General features: G+C 34.3%; 1 protein-coding gene across 4 annotated transcripts in view; it reads right to left on the bottom strand.

Moving 5' to 3' along the window:
- The window catches only part of PFKP (phosphofructokinase, platelet), a 45,026-nt gene that overhangs the window by 13,182 nt on the left and 10,033 nt on the right, over positions 1-21,811 (bottom strand). For 2 of the 4 annotated variants that reach the window (XM_030479547.1, XM_030479565.1), the window contains exons 4-17: positions 15,986-16,063; positions 13,476-13,665; positions 10,742-10,907; positions 9,904-9,948; positions 9,695-9,803; positions 9,165-9,260; positions 7,910-8,002; positions 7,421-7,546; positions 6,708-6,772; positions 5,893-5,962; positions 3,997-4,143; positions 3,276-3,346; positions 2,658-2,745; positions 1,381-1,533 (exon numbers count right to left, since the gene is read on the bottom strand). In XM_030479547.1, coding sequence (XP_030335407.1) covers positions 1,381-1,533; positions 2,658-2,745; positions 3,276-3,346; positions 3,997-4,143; positions 5,893-5,962; positions 6,708-6,772; positions 7,421-7,546; positions 7,910-8,002; positions 9,165-9,260; positions 9,695-9,803; positions 9,904-9,948; positions 10,742-10,907; positions 13,476-13,665; positions 15,986-16,063 — 1,497 coding nt within the window. The remainder of the gene's footprint in view (positions 1-1,380; positions 1,534-2,657; positions 2,746-3,275; positions 3,347-3,996; positions 4,144-5,892; positions 5,963-6,707; positions 6,773-7,420; positions 7,547-7,909; positions 8,003-9,164; positions 9,261-9,694; positions 9,804-9,903; positions 9,949-10,741; positions 10,908-13,475; positions 13,666-15,985; positions 16,064-21,811) is intronic. The other 2 variants (XM_030479555.1, XM_030479572.1) reach the window with 1 other exon arrangement.

The following is a 21,811-nucleotide window of genomic DNA, read 5'->3' as shown; positions in this document are numbered from 1 at the left end:
TTTTAGTTAGTTTAGTTACTGTCTTGTTCAAGGCAATAGTTAAGGAAACTGATATTTCCTAACTGAAGGGTTCATTTTGCTACAGATAAAAATATTCATGTTAGCATGTTAAAAAAACAAAACAACAAAACAGGTGAAAATTATGTTAGTGCTTCTGAAGTTAATAGCATTTGAGGAATCCATCAAATTTCTGAAAATAATATTATGATTAAAATCTTCAACTACACCTAACTGATTGATAGAAGAACTGACATTTAATTTTCAAAATCATCTCTACATTCTTTTCCTGCTTTACATAAGCACTGTGCTCGTGATTTTTCACTTTTTAAAATGCAGCTCACTATGTACAATCAGTGAAAAATTCTACATTCTGGCTCCAACACGACTGGAGACAAAAATCAAAAAGTGAAACTTATAATATAATATAGTAATTCATCGTAATTCACTAAGATATGAAATAATTCTGTTTCTTCTTTGGAAGGGAAAATATAAATTAAATTTTGAAGATGAATGCTGTTACTAGTTCTTTGCTGTATTTTAAATGAACTATGGACACTCTACAACTGCACTTGCAATATGTATGTGTCTGCAGATTATGCTGAAAAACAAAAATGAAGTGCTATTGTTTCACAGACAAAATTATGTCATAATATATAGAGTTGCTCTTCTTAGCAGTGGATTAATGTTTCTCCAAGTGATCTAGATAAACTGTAATTGTGCATGCCTGACATCTTAATTTGTATGGTGTTTGACAATGCTTTCTGTCCAACTCAGTTTTGTATTAACAACAAACCCATTTTTAATTTAGATCATAGTACTGGATGTGATTTTTTATAAAATACTTCATATGTCTCAGCTCTTCTTGGTACATCTGTTATTAGTAGAATACATCTAATACCTATTATTAGAGAAATGTGGACCTTTTACATTCTCTATTAGAGGAATAAACATGTTACATAAATAAGGATCTCGTGAACAGAACATTCACACAGTGTTTGTTACAGCTAGGTATACTGATACTCTACATATAAGAGGGATATTTCCTCTACAGTGCATTAAATGATCACCAAGTTTTAGCTTTAGGTTTCTTTTTTCCATATATAACATATATGCCACCTTATTTTGTAGTTTAAAAATGTACAGATCACACCTGAAAGCTGTAGTTTCAGAGGAAACCTAATGGAAATGCATAGGATCCTAAATCTTGTCTTTTTTAAGAGGTATCATCATGAATGTGGCTCTATCAAGTAACTGTATAATTTTCCAAATTACATTTCCAAAGTTCTGGTCCATAAAAATATCCAGTTCTAGCCAATATAGACAGTTTTAACCAGAACTGCTGTTGTAAGTTAGTAAGCGCACACACCAGAATAGACTTACATCAGTTATAGTGTTCAGAGCAGTATCTGCACCAATGCTGAAATCTGAACCCGGTACATTGTTGGATACAGTTGCAGGAACCATAACCATTGGAACACAGAATTCGTCATATTTCTCTCGGGCAGCTGACAATTCCAGAAGTCCAAGGTATGCCTGTTGGGCACAGGCATTGGGTGAAAAATTAGGATGAATAAAATAAGGGCAAAGTTGGAGTGATAAAATGGAAAGGGCCACAGGGGGAGCCATTTCTACCACAGCATACTTCAGCACGTCAAAGCATTAAGGAACTAAATCTAACACACACACAAAAAAAGCATTAAAAACAGGTACACCTTTCAAAACAAAAAATAAATAGAACTTTCATTTTCACAGGAATATATAATTCAGATGTAACAAAGTGTTTTGTACAACATAAACAACGGCAAACTAGTTCCCCAATCTTCTGGTACTGTTACTGCTCATTTGAAATCTTAATATTCCTGAACTAGGACCTTGCCTAAAAGGTTGGAAAGAATGGATGATTCATTCCTTACCAAGAAGCAATAAGCATGTCTTCTCTGGGAAGAGTTAGCAAAATACTTCCCTGAATCAAGGTTTCAAGAAATTTATTATTTTGGTAAAAGGAAATAAACATGAAATATGGAAAAAGAGAAAATACTTCTCTAGATCAACTACAGATTTTGAAATGCACTGTGTGGCAAAAAGCAGCTTAAATAAGGGACCACAGTGCAATTACTACTAAAGATCAAGAACTTCTACATGTTCTAAGTATTGATACAGTATAAACTGTAACCTGGCACTACTGAAGTAATATATATATATTTATTAATAAAAAAATATTATCATAGAATCACAGAACCGTTTGGGTTGGAAGAGAAGCTCATCTAGTTTCATCTCCCTGCCATGGGCAGGGACACCTTCCAGTAGACCAGATTGCTCCAAGCCTTGTCCAATCTGGCCTTGAAACACTTCCAAGGATGTGGCATCCACAGCTTCTCCAGGCAACCTGTTCTGGTGGCTCACCACTATCATGCTGTCTCACCTTATTTATTCACTTAGCGCATCCTGTTTTGCAGTTACTGGTCACTGTCTTGAATGTCAATTTTTCCACACAATCTGTGATTGACAATACTTCTGATCCTAAACACTACTTGTGCTGTATATAAAAAATAGTTAAAACCAAATACATTTTACATGAAGATTAGGTAAAAATTAAAATTTAAATGGTTTGTTTTGTTAGTAGTTCTACTCAAACATAATTAGACATTTCAGTGTACCTCAAATCCACCAATAACCATAAGGGCGTTAATGTTGTTAGTGCGCATCTGGTCAGCAATCTTCTCCAAATATTTTGCAGGAAGAGTACTAAAAATTATTAAACCAAAAGAAAAATAAAAACAATGTACAGACTTTGCAGCAGTAAGAACTAATTACTAAGCTAAAACAGTAAACCGAGCAGGCAATGCAATATTTTTCATTTTATGTATTTATCCACACAAATAATTCTTCCCGACAACCAGTAAGGAATCATGTCAACTGTAAAGAAACTATGAGTTTGCAGTCCTTTTAAGTGTAAGGACCACAGGAATTTTTCAAGTTGAGGTCCTGACTCTCATTTTCATTCTCCCTTCAGGGCTGGAACAGTACTATAAAGATACCTAAGTTGGAATGTAACGATTTAAAGAAAAATAAAAAACCCCAAGCACTTAAAACATTCTGTGTAAGAAAAAGAACAGGGAATCATATGCTGGTTGCTGGGGAACCGCTGGACTGCTGGGGAACGGTTGGACTTGATGATCATACAGGTCCTTTCCAACCTGGTTGATTCTATGATTCTATGATTCTATATAACATACTAGAATTCATCATATTAATTGGCAAAACATTGATGTTACCGTTTTGTACCAAGAATTGATCCTCCTTGACCAGTCCAGCCTCCAACATCTCCCCAGCTGATTTCCTTTATCTTTGAATAAAAATAAAAAAGGAGATTCTGTTAAGGAATTACCCAATTACTTCTCATGATATGCAGCAAACACCAGGTACTATTTAACGCTAAGCTGTTGGAACAAGTTTTGGGCACAGAAAGCACCAAAAATGAACTTGGCAAATAAGAAATCTTAAGTCTTGCATCCAGTTTCTCCTCAGTATACCAAGTGATACTTAAGACAGGGAAACAGAAAAATCTAACTCACCTGGGGGAGAAAAAAATAGCTTCCTCCTTCAACAAGTACCACTGCAAAGTTTCTTATAGCAAAGGAACTACACAGGTGCAACAACTCATTGTACAGAATTGGCGCTTCATCTGTTACTATTCTGTGGAAAACTTGCCGTATGCTAAATGCTGACCAAAATTTAAAGGTAGGATTCACCTGAACTAATTCTGTAGCTCTGCATCATGTGATTAGCAATAACTAAGACGTATGAATCTATAGACTTGAATAGTTGAGACATACAGTTACGATCTGGGTGTTATATATCCTTAGGAAATAAAAGAACTTACAGAATTGGTTCTCACAACAGTTATGACAGAACATACCTTCTAAGAACATCAACAAAGGTGGTGGTGCGAGATGGCATACACGCTACTATGCCAGGCACACATGTAATACTGACCTTCCCTCTAGCAAAACCTTCAAATCCATCAATGACAGCAAACATTTTATGGCCTTCAGTTATGCCAACTCTCACTGCAGCCCTCACTGCAGCATTCATTCCAGCTGCAGGGGCACCAACATTTAAAACTGCCACATTAAAATTAGTCTGCAAAGAAAAAAAAACCAACATTTAATAAGCACTTCAATTTCTCCAACAGTTAATGTGTCCATCATACACAGTTACACAGTTGCTAAATATCGGAATATAGGAAAGGAAATTTTGAAGCCCAATCCAAAATGTAAAGTTAACTAGAAGATACATACACATATTTCCCCATTTGCAGACTATCATATAGAAACAAAGAGTTAAAAAAAAAAAAAAAAGAGTGTTTGGTTTTAAATAAGACTTTAACACATTTTCATTTGGTTTGCAGGTTAGGTTATTCAGGTTTTTATATTCTAGCTCAGGTAGGTTCAAGAAATATAAATTACCCTATGTTATTCAACCATTTTCATGTTATCGAAGCAGTAGTTTTTTTTCAAACTACCCAGAATAGGCAAGAGCAGGAACCGATTCTAGCACCACAGCATTTAGGTGTGTATCATCAGTACCATGCAAATCAGAACAGATAACTTTTAAATTAAAGTATCAGCCAGGTTTTTAGAGCAGCTGACAATATAGTAGTAAAAAGGAGCACTTGACATACTTCTCAATACTATCTGTTTTCAGATTATAACAGTTTTTAAAGCTTTTCCTAACAACCCAAAGTAACTGCTTATATACTGTGTCTCCCCAAGTTTAATGAGTACTCCAGGTAAGCAGCTAATCTATGCAAATGGAAAAGTCTGAGATACCAAATATACATTTGTAATTTAAACCACAGGCAATGTACCAGAGAAGGCTGTATTAAAAACATAACATGAAATATTAAATATTTTGATATATAATGTGTATTCCCTACCTATGCATTTAGTCCCCATTTCTATTGCTTTGTTATTAATTGTACTCTAGGTAAAACAACTACGCTAAATGGATGTAAGCATTAGTATTAATGCTTATTAAAAGGTTATTAAAAGACTGAACACCACAAGTAGCCAAAATCACACAATCTAACTACAAAATACTATTAAAAACTTCTTTATACAACAGACCCAACTCTAAAACCACAAGAGTTTTCAGTTTTCAAATTAAGAACATTTTATACCGATAAATCCAGTATCATTCAGATCATGGATTCTTTCCCAGAGGAAAAAAACATCAACACTTGCATTAAAATGAAAAAAAAAAAAAATGTAACAGAAAGATTATTCCTGAATGTGCACTGTAAGGGTATAAAAAGCAAGAGTACTACTATGTGTAAAATGATAGTAAGCATCTTTGTATTAAATTTTAATTGAAAAGCATGAAATGCAGATCTTCTGTATATGAAATATTCCATGAAATAGAATGCTTATTTCCACATAAATCAGAGACCACTATCTTTGATTAAGAAACGGTCAGCTAGTATAATTTAATACAACACTGGCATCAGTAAGTGTTGATTTACAACAGATAAAAATATAATCCATTACTGAAAAATCAAGAAGGCACTGCAATGCATTAATATTGTTTTATTTTTACAGCTTTGAAATTCATATTGAGAGCAAAATCTAAGTAAAGAATTAAAACTGTACATGACTGACCTTTGGGAAAGTTTAGCCACTCTGTAGGAATTTAGGAAACAGAATTTAAATGATTGCAAACTGCATAAGCAAAATGCAAGAAAATTTCAACAGCCTGAGCTAATACACAAATTTATCATGCTATGGCATAGGTCTGAAGAGAGAATTAAGGCAGTATGATGGGGAGAGAAGAAGAAAAACGCTATTTGTTACAATACCCCAAAGGCATTGTACACTCAAAAAAAATCCTTACCTTTGGAAGCTCAGCATCTGGTTTTTTGTGCGACAGTAATTTGTAGGTGTTAAGGTTGTTTTCAAAGCTCCTAAATAAATAAAGATAAATTAAGAAAACAGTAATTTTTTCAAGTCATAGTTATTTTAAAGAAATGCTTTAAAATGGGTATATAACATTAGCATCAATACAAATGCAAACCACAAAAACTGAAAATGCAAGAACACTGGAAAATACTCAATCCTGTAAGACAGTGAGAAAATATAAAGTAGTAAGAAAACATAAAATAACTATATAGCTGGCAAGTATATTTATAGATCAGTGATAAAGCATTTTATTATCAAATTACTTGAAACAGAAAATGCTCTGTTGACACGAGCGCAGAATGTCTCCCTCCAACATTACTGTTGGAAAACTACCAGCTACTTACAAACAAGCGCATAGGATTAGCCTCAAAATCTTGAACAGGCATATGGTTGCTACTAGTCAGCTCATACAGCATAGCAGTTCTTTTCTTTGTGACTAGTTAGCCTAGTATCAGCCGCTAGTTCTTTTCTTTGTGACTAGTTAGCCTAGTATCAGCCGCTAGTCTGACACACTACTGAACTAAACTAGTTCAGTAAAAGTTCACAAAAACTGCTTTGCATGTTTTTATGCAGATAAGAGTTTTAGTTACTCTATTTCAACAACTCTTCTTCTGTATTCTCTATTATTCTTAAATACATAAAAACATATGGATATTAAATTCAAAATAAAATGCCAAGTGCTAGCAGAACAGCAAAGCAATTCAGCTTTTCTAGAGTAAATAATAAACCAATACAAGCTATTGGCCATACCTTCCACGAAGCCTCACAGCCTCAACAAATCTTCCCTCATCCATGGCTTTCTGGACTTCTTGAGTCTTGAAAAAACAAGTGGATTACACAGTGTGTTTAAAAAACACAGGAAGTTGATTATTTACTATATTCCAGCAAATAGATAGTTTTGAAATAACTTTCCAAAGTGGAAAAAAAAAATAAAATACTGACATTTCATTAATTCACGAGCTACCTTCTATCATAGCATAAATTACAGCAGACAGGAGAAGAACAAACCAGAAGCAGACACCTAAAGCCTTCCTGGGACGAAAAATAAAAATCAATGTATCTATTTTGTTGTGGGGTTTTTTTCAGTTTAAGCTGAACAGTTTTAGTACAGAAACCTGACTGTTGTGTATGACATGTAAATGGATGCAAGCATCTGAATAATTTGTTACAGCAACAAAAAGAGAAGATCTGGGATGAAATTTTAAAGAAAACAAAAAAACTCCAAAAACAAACAAACTAGAAAAAAAAAAAACCAAAAAAACCAAACCCAACATATTTCTTATTTGTTGGTGGTTTGCAAGTAATTACACATAGAGAACACACATGAAGTTCATTATTCCCAAATGTGGGAAAGTTCTGCACATATCCCCACCACTGTTTTAATGACAATGGACAATTATTGTACACAGTGGTCTCTTGTAGCTAATGAATAACTGTAAACTGGCTTTTTGCCAGAAACTCACCATCTGCACACACTCCATCAAAGGCAGACGGACAGCCTGGTTTCCAGACAGGGACACGACACACGCAGGGGTAGCTGGAGTAGCTTCTAAAAGGGCAAGAACGGCTTCCACACCCATGCGACTTGCCTGAAGATAGATAATATTCAAGTGTTCAACCAAGTACTTAAAAGCACAAGGCTTCCAATCACAGAAATGGTCATGATTTCACTGTAAATCAAGCTGAAACCACTCACTCCTTGGTAGGCGAAAATGTCGCAGGCTGTTTATATGGACAATTGTTCTTGAAGCTTTGCTATTTAATCCTAATATAGATTCCTTTGCACAAAATGCTTCATTATTCTGAATTTGAGCTATCCAAACAGTTAATGCAGTATAGTAATTGGATTTGTCAAGTTAATCAGCTAAAGAACCACCTCACCCCCAAATAAATAATCAAAATGTAGTTGTACTATGTGGTGCGTCATGAGTAAGTATTTTAGGTTTACTCACCAAAATTCTGTCAAAAGCTGAAGGGGTTCCACCTCTTTGCACATGACCCAATATAGTTACTCGTGTGTCAAAACCGAGCCGCTGAACTACAAGCTGCGAAGAATTTCAAAATACAGTGGGTTTATCATCATTATTTCATATATGCATTAGCATTACCCTGCTTTATTGGAATAAATATTGGAATAATAAAATTCTACATATAGTATACATTAGTATGTCAACAGTAAATGAAAATACTATAGAAGTTAAGCTTCTAAGCTTCTAGGTTAAGCTTCTTAAAGTTAACTTGTAAGTTAACTTCAAGAAGTTAAAAGTTTTAGTTTATTCCTAACCTAGAACTAAACTTCAGGTTTAGTTTCCAAGGAACATTTTATTTAATAATAAAATATGGCTTAGATTACCATGCTTTAACTACAGTTACAATGACTCCATTATGCACAGTCTTCAGCCTTATAAAAACAGGTCTAAATATTATAATTAGAATACTTGAAAGAAGTGCAATTACAGTGTGTGATTAACTCCATGTTTCATCTATGTGTAAGACTGCACATCCCAAAAGATTGAGTAAAACTTCAGTGGATGATTTAACCTTAATTGACAAGACTTTTAAAAGTTGCAGTAAAAATTATAATAATAAAACTCAAACTGACAGCTATGGAAAACAAAACTTCACAGTCACAGGACAGATAAACCCCAGGTAAAATCAGAATGGCATAGGTCCTTCTTGCCAATGACTGGTCTGCAACATCTTTCCTTAAAGGACCTTCTTTAGAAAGAAGAATAAGAATTCTTATTTTTCTAAGAAAAATAATAATTTCAGCTCGAAAGTTTTTCTTAATCTTAAATACCATTGACATTTCTGGAAAAGCAACCATTTAGAAAAAAGTGACAAGACTTTGCCCAAAGTAGACAGTATTATTTCACTGTGAAACAGTCCATTAACACTATTTTACAAGAAATATAAAGTAAAATAGGATTATAATTAGTGATTTGAGATGATTTCAGATTATCAATTAAGGCACCCATGAAGTAGGTGTTTTGGACTGTTGTCTTACATTACAAGGAGAAAAGGTTCTAATTAACAGCCACTGAAACAATTCTCCCTTAAGTGGGATATGGATTCAGATAATGAAGCATAAATATAAAATACAACCAGCAAACTGTGTGATAAGCTACTTTATAGGAATAGACGTACTTTACAGAAATTTTATTACTAGTAACAAGCTCCATGTATCACAGGGCTGTTGACACTTACATCCTTAACCTTCTCTGACGTTATAGGTTTGTTATGGCAATCAATAGCTCCTTCAGCTACAATAATAATATTCAACCTCTTCTTCCGTGCACGATTCTGTAATAAAAACAAAAGCACCTCCATATAATAAAACACTGCAATTTACATCACAATTCTATAATCAATTGCTACACACTAAGCTGCCAGGATTTGAGGAACTATTTCTTCTATTTGGTCACTTCAGAGTTTGAACACATTTTATCTTCATATAGGTCTTTTCATTGATAAAGTGAAATGTCTTATATCAAATTAATGAGGAAAGGTATACATGCCGTTTTATAGGAATAGTTTTATGTAATGTCTAGAGTAGGTCATATAATTCTTCAAAACAATCATAAAATGCAGGAAAAGAACTGTTAAAGGTCAAATAGCACTAGCTGTGACACCAGAAGCAAAGGCTTGCTGAAAGTCCTGATCACATTTTTAAATCACCGTTTTCAAACAAACATCTGCAAAAATGGCAGGAAATCCCAAATATATTAATAGATTACCTCTGAAAGCTTAACGCACATTGTATCTTCCCATCCTTCTTCTGGTGGATATTCAGGAATAAATACCCAATCTGCACCACAGGCTAAGGCACTAACAAGAGCTAGATACCTAATAAAACATAACAGATGATTAGACATCTCCTGTTCAGATTCCGTATCTTTCATAATTATATCTATATGAGGCACAAACTGCTGAAGATAATACATACCCACAGTGTCTCCCCATAACCTCCAGAACAAATGTCCTCTGATGGCTGTAAAATTAAGAAAACAAATGAACTGTAATACTGCAACTCAAAAGTTCAGTCCAAAATCTTGAAATCAGAACCTCTTATCAGGAAACAGCCTGTGTGTACCATGCTCACCAAACACAGAACTCATTAGCAAAACAGAAGGCCATATTAAACAGTGTATTTAAAATGATATATATTCCAACACATAATTCATTTTCCTGACTATTTTCTTCTAAAACACGTAAGGGCAGTTAGGAGAGAAGAGGTAAAATTTGCATTTACTAGAAATGCAAATGATGCAGACCCATAGTTAAAAACTGTAATGATTATAGCTGTATTACCCACACCCCAAAAAAAGAAAAAAAAAAGAAAAAAAAGAAAAAAAAAAGAAAGAAAAAGGTATGTATATATATAAATGATGTAATTGCTTAAATTTTACCTAGGGGAAGCTTACATACAAATAGATGCTACTTTGTACTATTCAAGGTGTTTCTTTATTTTCTCTGAAAACATCTTAAAAAAACCAAAGCCTGCCCCTAAAGCTGATGAAACCTCTACAACCAGATGCTTGAAGTGCTGCCACAACAGGAATGATGGAAAAGCAGTTACTAAGGAAAAAAGAACCCAAGACACTTGAAAGATACAGCCAAAAGAACTTTTATTTCTACTCTAGAAATACTACAAATACTAGTTACCTAACTTCTATTTAAGATTAACTTTTATTCTCCACTATTGTACGGCAATAGGATACTTAAGATTTGAAGCATAAACAACTGTATATCTGTTACAGTTTTCTACAATATGAACAATTTACCTTTGAGCAGTGGTCATGATGGCATCCACAACTTCAATGATTCTGTGCAAGGCTGAGTCAGTACCTATGGTCATATCAGTACCACAGAAGTCATTGTCTATGGATCCAACCATTCCCACGATGTTAAGGTAAGCATACTTCTTAACAGCCTCTTCATCAATCTTTCCTGTAAAGTATCCAGAGAAAGAGCTGTAAGATTATTATTTAAAAAAAAAACCAACAAAAACTAAAAAACCCAAAAACCAACCCCAAAAAAACAACCACCCAAAAAAACCACAAACAACTTTTAGACATATTGCTTGGATGCTCTACTTTTGTAAATGAAACATATCCAAACATAAAATTATGTTTAGATATTTTAGGTAACAAGGTTAGTCAAAACTACAAACAAAAGCCAATCAAACCACCAAACAAAAGAATCCCGCATAGAACTCCTTACAGTAAGGAAGGAAACAAGAGCTTTTCAGTCCATTTCAAAATGTCAGCAGATTATCAAGTTTTGCAACCAACCTTAAAATTGATGGTTTGGACTTAAACAATAGCATTCAAATTGTAGTCTCAGTCTATAACATGCAATGAAGAAGTAAAAGTATGCAAACTGGATGTGATTATGGGCATCGGTAAACAATCAAAACCCAGCATTAAACTTTTGAAGACATCTCTTCTGCAACACTGAAAGGCTCTGATTTCATGATTAATAAGCAAATATAATAGAAAAGCTCCTATTCCAAGTCTTAGTCACTCAAGACATCAGTGAAAATGCTGAATCATCCAAGAGTTTTAAAGGATCTCAAGGATGAAATACCTTAGCTTCTTAAGTGCTTAAAACTACCTTAGTATCTGTGGATGGTAGTAAATATAATGCCAATACTTTAACATGAGATTCAAGAACTATGTATCAGTGTGTTTAATGTCTATACTACAGAAAATAACAGAAAACACAAAGAAAAAATGTAACTTATGTCCATAAAGATAAATGCAGCATTCTGAAGGAGAATCAAAATGTTTTCTATGAATGTATACCATGCATTACAAACCTTTTCTAGAGTTCCAAACGTGACTTAATAATCACATGAATAAGGGATATCTGGTTGACATATTCTACTTAGGTTTCCAAAAAGCCATTGACAACACCTGTCGCCAAATGATTTTGAGGAAACTAAGTAGCTACAGCATAAGAGAGAAGGCATTTGATAGAATACATAATGTGAAACAGAGGGTAAAAAATAAGAAACAGAGAGCAGTAGCAAATGCAAGTTCTGGTATCTGAGAAAGGTAACCAATGGAGTTCTACAGGGATCTGCGCTGTTCAATATACCCAGCAATAACCTAGAAAAGGGAATGAGCAGTAACGTGCCAAAGTTTACTGATCAAACCAAATTATTTGCATTCTAAAGGTATGGTGTGTCTGAGAAGAAATGAAGAAGACTAGCAAGACACAGTGAGCACTAAATATCAGATGGAATTCACTGTAGACAAATGTAAACTAATGCACATGAAAAATGTACCCTAACAGCACAAACAAAATAATGCTATTTTCAGCATAAGAATATAATAATGCTGTTTTCATTAATAAATCAGCTTCAATGCTCAACAGCAGTCAAAAAAAAAATTAAAATATTAGAAAATATTAGGAAAAGAACAGAGAACAAAACAAAGATCATTATACTACTGTGTAGATCCATGGTTTGCCCTCATCTTGAATACTGGGTGCAGTTGTGGTCCTCCCCACCTCAAAAAGGACATGGTAGAACTGGAAAAGGTTCAGAGAAGGGTAACAAAGATGATCAAAGGTATAGAACTTACATATAAGGAACAACTAAGCAAATTAGGACTCTTCCATCTAGAAAAAGAGATGCTGAAGGGAATATAAGACAGCTGTAAAGTCTCAAGTGGCATGCAGAAAGGTATCAGGATTGATCACTGTTTGCTCTAGCATAAAAATTATAGGACATCAAATGATATCAGAAGCCAGAAGGATCAAAATAAACAGGAGAAGATTCTTCAAAATCTTCATCATTCAATGAAGTTGAACTCCTTGCTACACAATGCTTTCAGCAACAATCTGTACGCTTTCAGGGAGACTGTATACATTCATAGAAGAGAAATTCATTAAGGACTGCTAACAGCATCTGGTTCAGGAAGTCCCGAAGACAGAAATGGATGGAACCTATCAAGAGTATTTATAAATTATGAATAACATATAGCATCAATACAGCATTATTTATGCTTGTCCTGTTCTTTTACTCTTCCCTATACATGCTTTTGGATGCTATCAAAGACAGCTACTGGGTGGGATGCACTTTTACCAACAGCCACTTACATTCTGATCTTAAAGAGTGTCATATAGTCAGGAATCATAATTTAGTAACAACCACACGTGTGGCTATTTGAGGAAAAGGAATTACCATCTCAGCTTGGATATGAGGGCAAAAGGCTTTTCAAGCAGAACGTTCAAAGTTTCGACCCTGAAAATGATTCATAACGAAGGGAAAAAAAGCCATACAGACTGTTGCCCAGTAACTTATTTGGCCTTTTTGAACCTTTATGGTATGTAAGAGAGAATGTGCAGAAATAAAAAACTATTACTTTATGAAGAACCATGTAATTTCCTAGAATGTATGCATCTGATTTTGAGTTTAAGCTCTGGATATAGTTTGCATATGTATAGTTAAGGTACATAACTTCCCGGGAGATTGGACTAGAAGTCTGTAGCGTCTAAATGCAAACTTACCTTTCTGTGCCAGTTCTTCTAGAAGCCCACTCCACTCTTCACGGAACAGATTGGCACCAGTTAAGCTACCGTCTCCACCAATCACACAAAGATTAGTGATTCCTCTCTGAACCAAGTTGTAGGCTGCCTGCAGGCGGCCCTCCCGGGTACGAAAGGATTTGCAGCGTGCACTACCAATAACTGTACCTCCCTAGAAAAAGGGAGTATAACAGTTTTAATATATAACCCAGTATTTTACTGTATTCAAGATGGATTAATCATGCATGGGCTATTTTGTAGCATAACCTCAACTTTCAATTTTAAGGTAACAAGTAATGAAAACTGAAGAATTATCAAACCCGTGGGAAATTATGTTCTTAGGAGCAGATATATACATAAGGGAAAAGGGAGAAAACACTCAAAACCGGCTGATAAAGAGCTACTCTTGAAGGAAAATGCTAAATTATTTGGGATTAATTTCAGTAGCATGCCAATAAATGATCTAATTGTTACTTACATGCAATGATAATAGTAAAAGTGATATGATACTAAGTAGTTACATATTCAGGTGAATTTGCTTCAAAGTATGACATTTTTCCCCAAAATAAGATATGTGAACAATAACAGCAAATGCGTATCCTTATCAAAATTAGCATCTGTCATCCCACAGAATTGTGGGAAGAACTGCATCCATATTTAGTACCTCATGGATCAGAGTAATGCTGAACTTCCTGTTTTATTAATTATCTGCTGTAGTTATTAACATGATTTAAGGAACTTCTCCCAGAAATGAAGTTTTATTTTCAAAAAAGACTGAATCACCCTATCACTGAAAATTCCTGAGCATCTTGCTGAAAACAAGTTATTTACACAACTACATTTATGTTGTTCAGTCACTCAAGAAAAGTCTATTTTTGCCTATTTATTGTCTCAGTAAAAAGTAAAATTAAGACTGCAAAAACTTTTTTTTTTTCTGCAAACAAATCTGAAGATGATTACCTCACTTTTTTGCACAAACATTTCCTTCACCTTACTTTGTAATAAATCAGCCATGTCAATCTAAATTTGAGCTTCAAATCTGTAGAGGCTGTACTGATATGATTTGCCCTACCAATGGCAAAAAAAATTGTTTCAGCTTTCAAGCCAGTCCTAGGCACTGTTTTACCACCTACGTTGCAACCACAACAGCTAGTTGGAGAAAAAAAACAGGTGGAATAGAAGCCTTCTACACAGTCAAAAAAGTGTACACATGGAGATGTTCTAAAAATAACAAACGGTACTAAAAAATCATATCTAAACTAGGTATTTTCATACTTAGAACACTAGTTCTAAGTGGAAAAGAGACTGTGTATTTGGAACAATGTATCACAACTTGTTCTGATTAAACAGAAACACACGCCAATGAAAAATCTTTTATCAAAATAACTAAACACACTTTTTAAGATGGATCCTCAGCTCAGTTGGTTTGTTAAATTCCTACCTATCAAGCTCAGAAAGGTGTTATTACAGTATGTATGCTGTATAGGATGCCTACATCCTGCTCCTGTCTATGCTTTTGCATGGCTTGGCCATGGTATCTTATCTTTCTCTTAACCATAAGATGCGTCTGGATGATGCTCCTAGTCATCTAGGAGCATCATCTTTAGGTAGCCCTGCGAGAAGCAGTGAGTTGGACTCAGTGACCCTTACGGGTCCCTTCCAACTGAGATATTCTATGTTTATAGATTCTACAAGATAGAGAGAGGATTAAAAAAAAAAAAAAAAACAAAACCAGCCAAAAACCCCAAACATACATGGACAAAGTATCTCACAGTATTAGAGAATCTCTGTTTAAAAAAAAAAAAAAGTCTATTTTTCTCTCTACTAACTGCTTTATGTTTATTATACTAGAATCACAGAAAGCTCAAAAGAAATCCACGCTTCACCTAGAAGTAGTTTTCAGAAAGCTTGGCAAGCAGTAGGGCCTCTTTGCCAAACATAGCATTTGCTCTGGCAAAGGTAACAGCATTACCATGCTGAGGTAAAATGTAAGGAGAGCCAAATGGCCCCCTTGCAGAACACTGTAATAGAAATGTACTAAGTCACTGGTATTATCTGAGCTCTGGAAAACTGTACGGTAACTACATGCATTACTATAATTCCAAATTCACTTAATACAGAAAGCCAACAGGGTTTCATAATAAAACACTTGCCTTACGAAACAGCTGTTTCATATTTTAGCCCTATAATGTCTTTTTTATTATATACAGGCTTGTCATTATGGCTTCAGGAGGCTAATGAGATGTAATGTTGAAAATCTAGCACAAAGGTTTTCAAGATTATTTCTGTGCACCAAATAAAAGACCATACAAAGCTCTTTAGAAAGTGTCAAACATCCACACTGTAGAATACAGCCTCTGCCTAAAAGTGGATTGTGCTGGTCGCTCAGTCATCACAGAATTCAAATCCATAATTACAGTGGTTGCCTGGATCTAGAATTTTGGTTCCCTGTTGTAAGAGTGAGAGTTTGGGTCCTACCCCCCAACACTTACCACTTGTAGGATACTTGAAACACTTTCCCATGAAACTTCTACAATATTATCTCCTCCATCAACCATTCCCTGGTAACCCTGAAAGAGAAAAAGTATTTCAGAAGTCTGATTTGAAAAATTGTGTAACATTTCCACTGCAGTAATACTCACCTTGTATATTTTAATACAATTTTAAGTAATTAAAACCACTGAATAAAAAATTACTCAATTTAAATGAAACAACATTCAAGCAGGTATCACATGGGGGGGGGAGGGGGGGGGAGCGGAAAAGCCAAACCCTCTTCCTGAAGATTGTTTCTGAGGAAAAGTTCAAGATAAAGTTAATATTTTACACAGATAACAGTTTATAGACTAGAACGACATTGTATTTCTCCCTCCTACGAACAAATATTGAGTCATTTCTGAAAAACTACAAAGATGGAAGAAGTTCGAAAAACATTATAAAATGTGCTTCCTAAAAAAATAACTTCAGCCTGAGGTCACAATGTTAGGAAAAATTTACCTATGCAACACTTTGTATACTTTTTTCCCCAAGGGAGGTATAAGCAAAACAAAAAAGAGCAACAACTAAATATTTTTAATAAATGAAGAAGAATCAGGCCATATTTGAGGCAATTACACAACAGATCAATGAACGAAATTTAGTAGAAAAATACAATTTCAGTGATGCATTTAAGAACTCCTTAATACCTTATCTTAAATAGTCTTCAGAAAACAAGGCATGCTGTAATATGGGAAGAACTACACTCAGTTGAAAGAAGGAAAACTATCCAGTCAGCAGCTGAAGGGTTTTGTTATGCCTGGCTTTATTAATCCTCTGCATAAATACCAGCAGGAAGACACTGACAATTACAGATTCTTTTCCATTAGGTGGTATTGTAAACACCAATTTAAAAGAAGAAAATACAGCAAAGTTCTAAACTGGAAAAACCTAACTGATACAGACACCAGAATAAAACTGGAGTTACCATTCAACTGTTTGATATTTATTTAAATCCAAAAAGAAAAAAAAAAAAATCAAAAACATGTGAGGTTAAAGAAAACAAACAAGAAACCACTAAAGAAAAATAAACAATAAAGCTTATGTCTCCATTTTTAGATTATGTGTACACACAGGTAATAATGCTGAGGAACAGTTAGTTAACCTTTCTTCAGTTCTTGCAAGACTGCACATATTTAGTTTTAGGTTTCTCAAGAATATATCAGGTGGAACTAGAAACAGAAGAGAGTTTAGAAGATAGAAAACCTGACATTATAAACTGGAGACCCTTACTTTGGCACAATCCACGGTATGTGCAGATTTTATCCACTAAGGAGTTAACTTGGGGATGTACTAAGCCTACACTGGCTTAAAAAGCCATATATATTAAATTAATACTGTATCATACTTGGAGTCCCTCACTATGGGATAGGATAATATAAAGATAATGTGGACTCAGGGAAAGTAAGAGTTATTCAAATTAAGCTTTCTAGGATTCTAGTACAGATTTCAAGGGGCAAGCATTAAAGTTTCTGTTCAGTAAGACTTGACTAATGAAATTACATACAAGATGATTAAGTAATAGTAAAGACACAGCTAACTGGAAAATGACCTGTGTCTCTTAATTTCTGTCATTCAACAAATCTTTTCAATATTTTGTACGCTCTTGAGATAACTTTGATATGTATCTAATGTATACACATATTGTCTTCTATACCAATGTATACACATGACTTGAAGCCAAGACATTTGCGCAATTCCTTCAAAATTTGAGTAAGTTAGAGAAAAGATAATGATTATGTATCAACCCAACAAAATAAAATAATTTATAAATATATAAATAATTTATATAAATAAATAATTTATAAAGTGCAAATATTTTCAGACAAAAACACTCCAGTGGATCCAACTGTGCTTGAAGGCTAATAAATTACCACGTTCACTTATCACAGCTCTGCTGTTCTGCTGGAGTTTTTTAAGGCAAAGTATCCAGTGTTCCTTATATCACTCAGTAACGAATTGAAAGCTTTTCCTATCGGTGTTCCTACTGGCAACTACAATAACAAAGATTCATAGGCAACAAATCCTGAAAGAATAGCGTGATGTTGCATCCTAACTCAGTTTGTAACACTAACTGTAGTAAGTTGTACCTCAAGCTGACAAAAACATATATAGCTCACATATTTGCTCCAGTCATTCACCTTCCATTTTTACTTAAAAGGCAAAATAAAGAAAATGTGTCCAAGAAAGTATTATATACAGGAAATATACAAATAATTATCTACATAGCATGACACTCATAGATGAAAATTTCTAATGCATATTTTATTAACAAGCCTAAAACACAAGGAAAAGCAAATGGATAAACTACTATTTGAAACTGTCCATAAGATTATTTGAAATACTTTATAGCTAGGCTAAGGACAAGCTACAAGTAACTCCTGCACCATGCATCTTTAAAGGAGAAAGAACTCATGCATTCTGGTCAGGAGTCCACATCGGTTCTACTTTCTCTGTGAAGAGAAGTGAGTACAGGGGGTGTATTAACAATTCCTTCCACAACAAGGCAAGGACAGGGAGCCTTTGGAATAGGCCTGATCCATTTTAACTGTTACATTAAGTTTTCCTAACAGTTCTCTTTTCCAAGTAGTGTATCTAAACTAGATCTGTACAAAGTAGCTAGAATTTCCACACTATTCTTTTATACCATTAAGAGATATGAAATATTCTATTCCATAGAATTAGAACCACTCTGCAGAAAAGCTACGGGGTGTGTGGGGGGGTGTGTGTTGGGGAAAGATGACTAATTATAACGGAACTATTAACAATGATCACAATTCCCATTTATCATTTTAGTTATTTGAACACTGATGCTGACTTAGGGACTGGGCAATCCATTTTAAAGGTGGAATTTAACTTGAAATATTTTATCAAATAGTTCAACACTGAGTTGTCTGGCTACTGAAAATTACTGGCAGATATGAACACACAACTTAATAAAAAGAGGATGCGAACCTGTCAATTTACATTCTAAAAATAGCAGCTTGGGTACTAAGATACTAAAATCATGGGGCCAGAATTGAAGAAAGTAAACTGTCCAAAACACAGCAAGCACTGTATGTGAGGACCAACCCCATTTTATGCTTATTCCTTCCTCTACTCAAAATCTGAATATTCGAAAGATGAACAAGAAGAAATCTCTGCAGGTCAAACGTTCACAGGCTACATACATATACACGGTAACTCTGGGAGAGAGTGGCAAAGACAGCAAACCTTGCTTCCAGGTTTAACACTAAAGCTTTCCAAGAAGAACAAGCCATCTTCTGCTACATGTGGGACATTTGGGGCTTTAACAGTTAAGTTTACTTACTGAGCTTTTTTAGCTATTGCTTGGCAAAGTAAAATACTAGCATCACCGAGTGCACAAACCACCATAAAAGATGAAGTTTTCCTCACAGACGTTCATGACTGCCGTACCATTGCATTTCCAATGCTGGTCTCTTGAGAAAAAGACTCCTAATCAAGATGAAGAATCTAAAAGTTCCACAGCTTAGTAGTAAGAGCACGCATCCACTGGGAACAGTGCGCTTCAATCCTGGAAAAAGCCCAGGTTATTTGTATAAATACTTAAGACCTCAGTTTCTAAAATGAATTGCCATAAATGAGAGGCATCACTTCTTCTTTTCATTCTCAATTAAAAAGAAAAAATACAAAAAACAAGTCACTTCTGCTAGTGAAAAAAATTAAACTAACCTCCTAGAGCAGCCTGGTGTTTTTACATGTACTTCCATCTCTTAGATATTCACAGCATGAGTGAAATAAGTCCATGGATATTCAAATTTTAATTCAGACTGAGACAGATCTGAGGAATACTGTACCATGATGCTAGTCAGTCAGGGTGGCTACAGACTGTTTATATATCAAAATTAAATACTGAATGATGTTAGCATGATTAAAATATGAAACAATGGCAAGAATAAGCACTGTTACCACAAGTAAGTAGCAAAATTTTCAAATGTGCTAATTTCAATGAATTAAGATACATGGGTTCTCTTAAATGTTATAATAATTTTTAATTTATATAAAATTATAGTTTTTATAGAAATTATATAAATTGTATACAACTATAGTGATTTATAGTTTTATATAAACTATTTTATCCCTTTAATTTTGACATGTGGCTTTGTTTTGTTTTTCTTTTGGGAATCAAAGTATGTTCAATTCCAGTTTCTGACCGTTTCTTTCTCTGGGCTTTGGTAAACCCAACTTATAAAAGGCAACAAAATACTTACATCTAGTTTATTGCAAATTTCTATTTATTTATCTTGGTACTCTCTCACTACAAAATGAACCAAAATGGAGTTAGGAAACAAAAGAAAAATAGGTTTATCATTTTACTTGGAATATGGAGCTCATTTTGGCCACAACTGTAGAAGACAGATGGGTTTACAGTACCAAAAAATGACAGAGAAAGTTATAGGAGAAAAAGAGTGTATGACAACTAGAGCAAAGTAGGCTTGAAAAGGCTGAGACCTTTAACTCCATTTTTGGCTCCAAAACCCAAAATTTTTCCCCTTTGCCACTTCAGGATTTTTCCTCACTTTTTCAAAGCAGCTTCAATGCAAGTATCACACATGTATGTAGTTAAACCACCTATTGAAAATGTAGGCTAAAAATATACTATTCTCCTTGCTTAACACACTGAAGTTGCATTTGAAAAACTGTAATTGAGAAGGACATAACTTCAAGTATATACAAAAATATATTTCTTTATACATCATGCAAAGTTTTCTAATAAGGATCATTAGTGGTAAGCCTTACCCTAAGATTTTTACCTTCCTCTATACTTGTCACCTGCACCTCAAAGTGCTGAAATTAAAGTTGTTTCATTTCAAAGCTTGCAAGTATTTCTCTGAAGTATTTACATGCATTGTGAAAGAAAACTGACTTCATATTTTAATTAGCACAGAGTCAGAGAGAAAAAAACTTAGCATTCAGTACTTCCTGCAACAAAACTGAACGGAGTAATCTAGGGGCAAAGATCTCTTTCAGAACTATTATTCATACTTACAGTGAAATGTGCATTTTTCTCCCAGACTACACTGTTATAATGAAGAATGACAATATATAATGGAAACTCAGAACTCCAACATTGACTTGATTTTTACAACTGACTTTCCTTCTCAAGTACCTGTGACTTCACATTGGCAAACTCTAGCAATTAACAAAGGAACATAATAACTTGAACACTGTAAGTTATTAAAAGAGAAATATCTAGATTTCTCTGGAAATTTATTACTGAACACACTGTGATAGAAAACAGTTTTTAAAAGGTGATCAAAGTAAACATACAGTAAAATGAACTACAAATACTTTAATTTTTAACTTAAACATCATTTAAAAAAACAAACAAACCAACCTGGCCTTTAAATACAGCCAGAAAACCCTAATTTCCACAAAAGTATCTGACCCATTTCAACAGGCCTGCAAAACAGCTGATCACTGAAGAAATTCTAGAGATTGGCCACGTAATTAGTACACACTAAGTATTCAGAGCTACTTGCTGCAGCACTGTAGTACAAAAGAATTTTGGAGCACAGTGCTCTGCTTATTTGCATTTCAATATACTTTGCATCTCTTAGTAAAGGAACTATACCAATAAACAGACACTGAAAGAAAATGAATAAATTGCCTTTTAAAGCTAAACTGTATATTTTGCATGGGCAAAACTAAATCCAAAGTACTTCCCCAGCACTTCCACTAACTCCAGTACTCTATATTTTTATAGTAAACATTAAAATTGCATTTTGGTAGGAATATTGCCTATCACGTTCTGCCCAATATTG

This window comes from Strigops habroptila, chromosome 1 (genome assembly GCF_004027225.2).
Source record: "Strigops habroptila isolate Jane chromosome 1, bStrHab1.2.pri, whole genome shotgun sequence".
Classification (NCBI taxonomy): domain Eukaryota; kingdom Metazoa; phylum Chordata; class Aves; order Psittaciformes; family Psittacidae; genus Strigops; species Strigops habroptila.
This window is presented reverse-complemented; position numbering and strand designations above follow the sequence as displayed.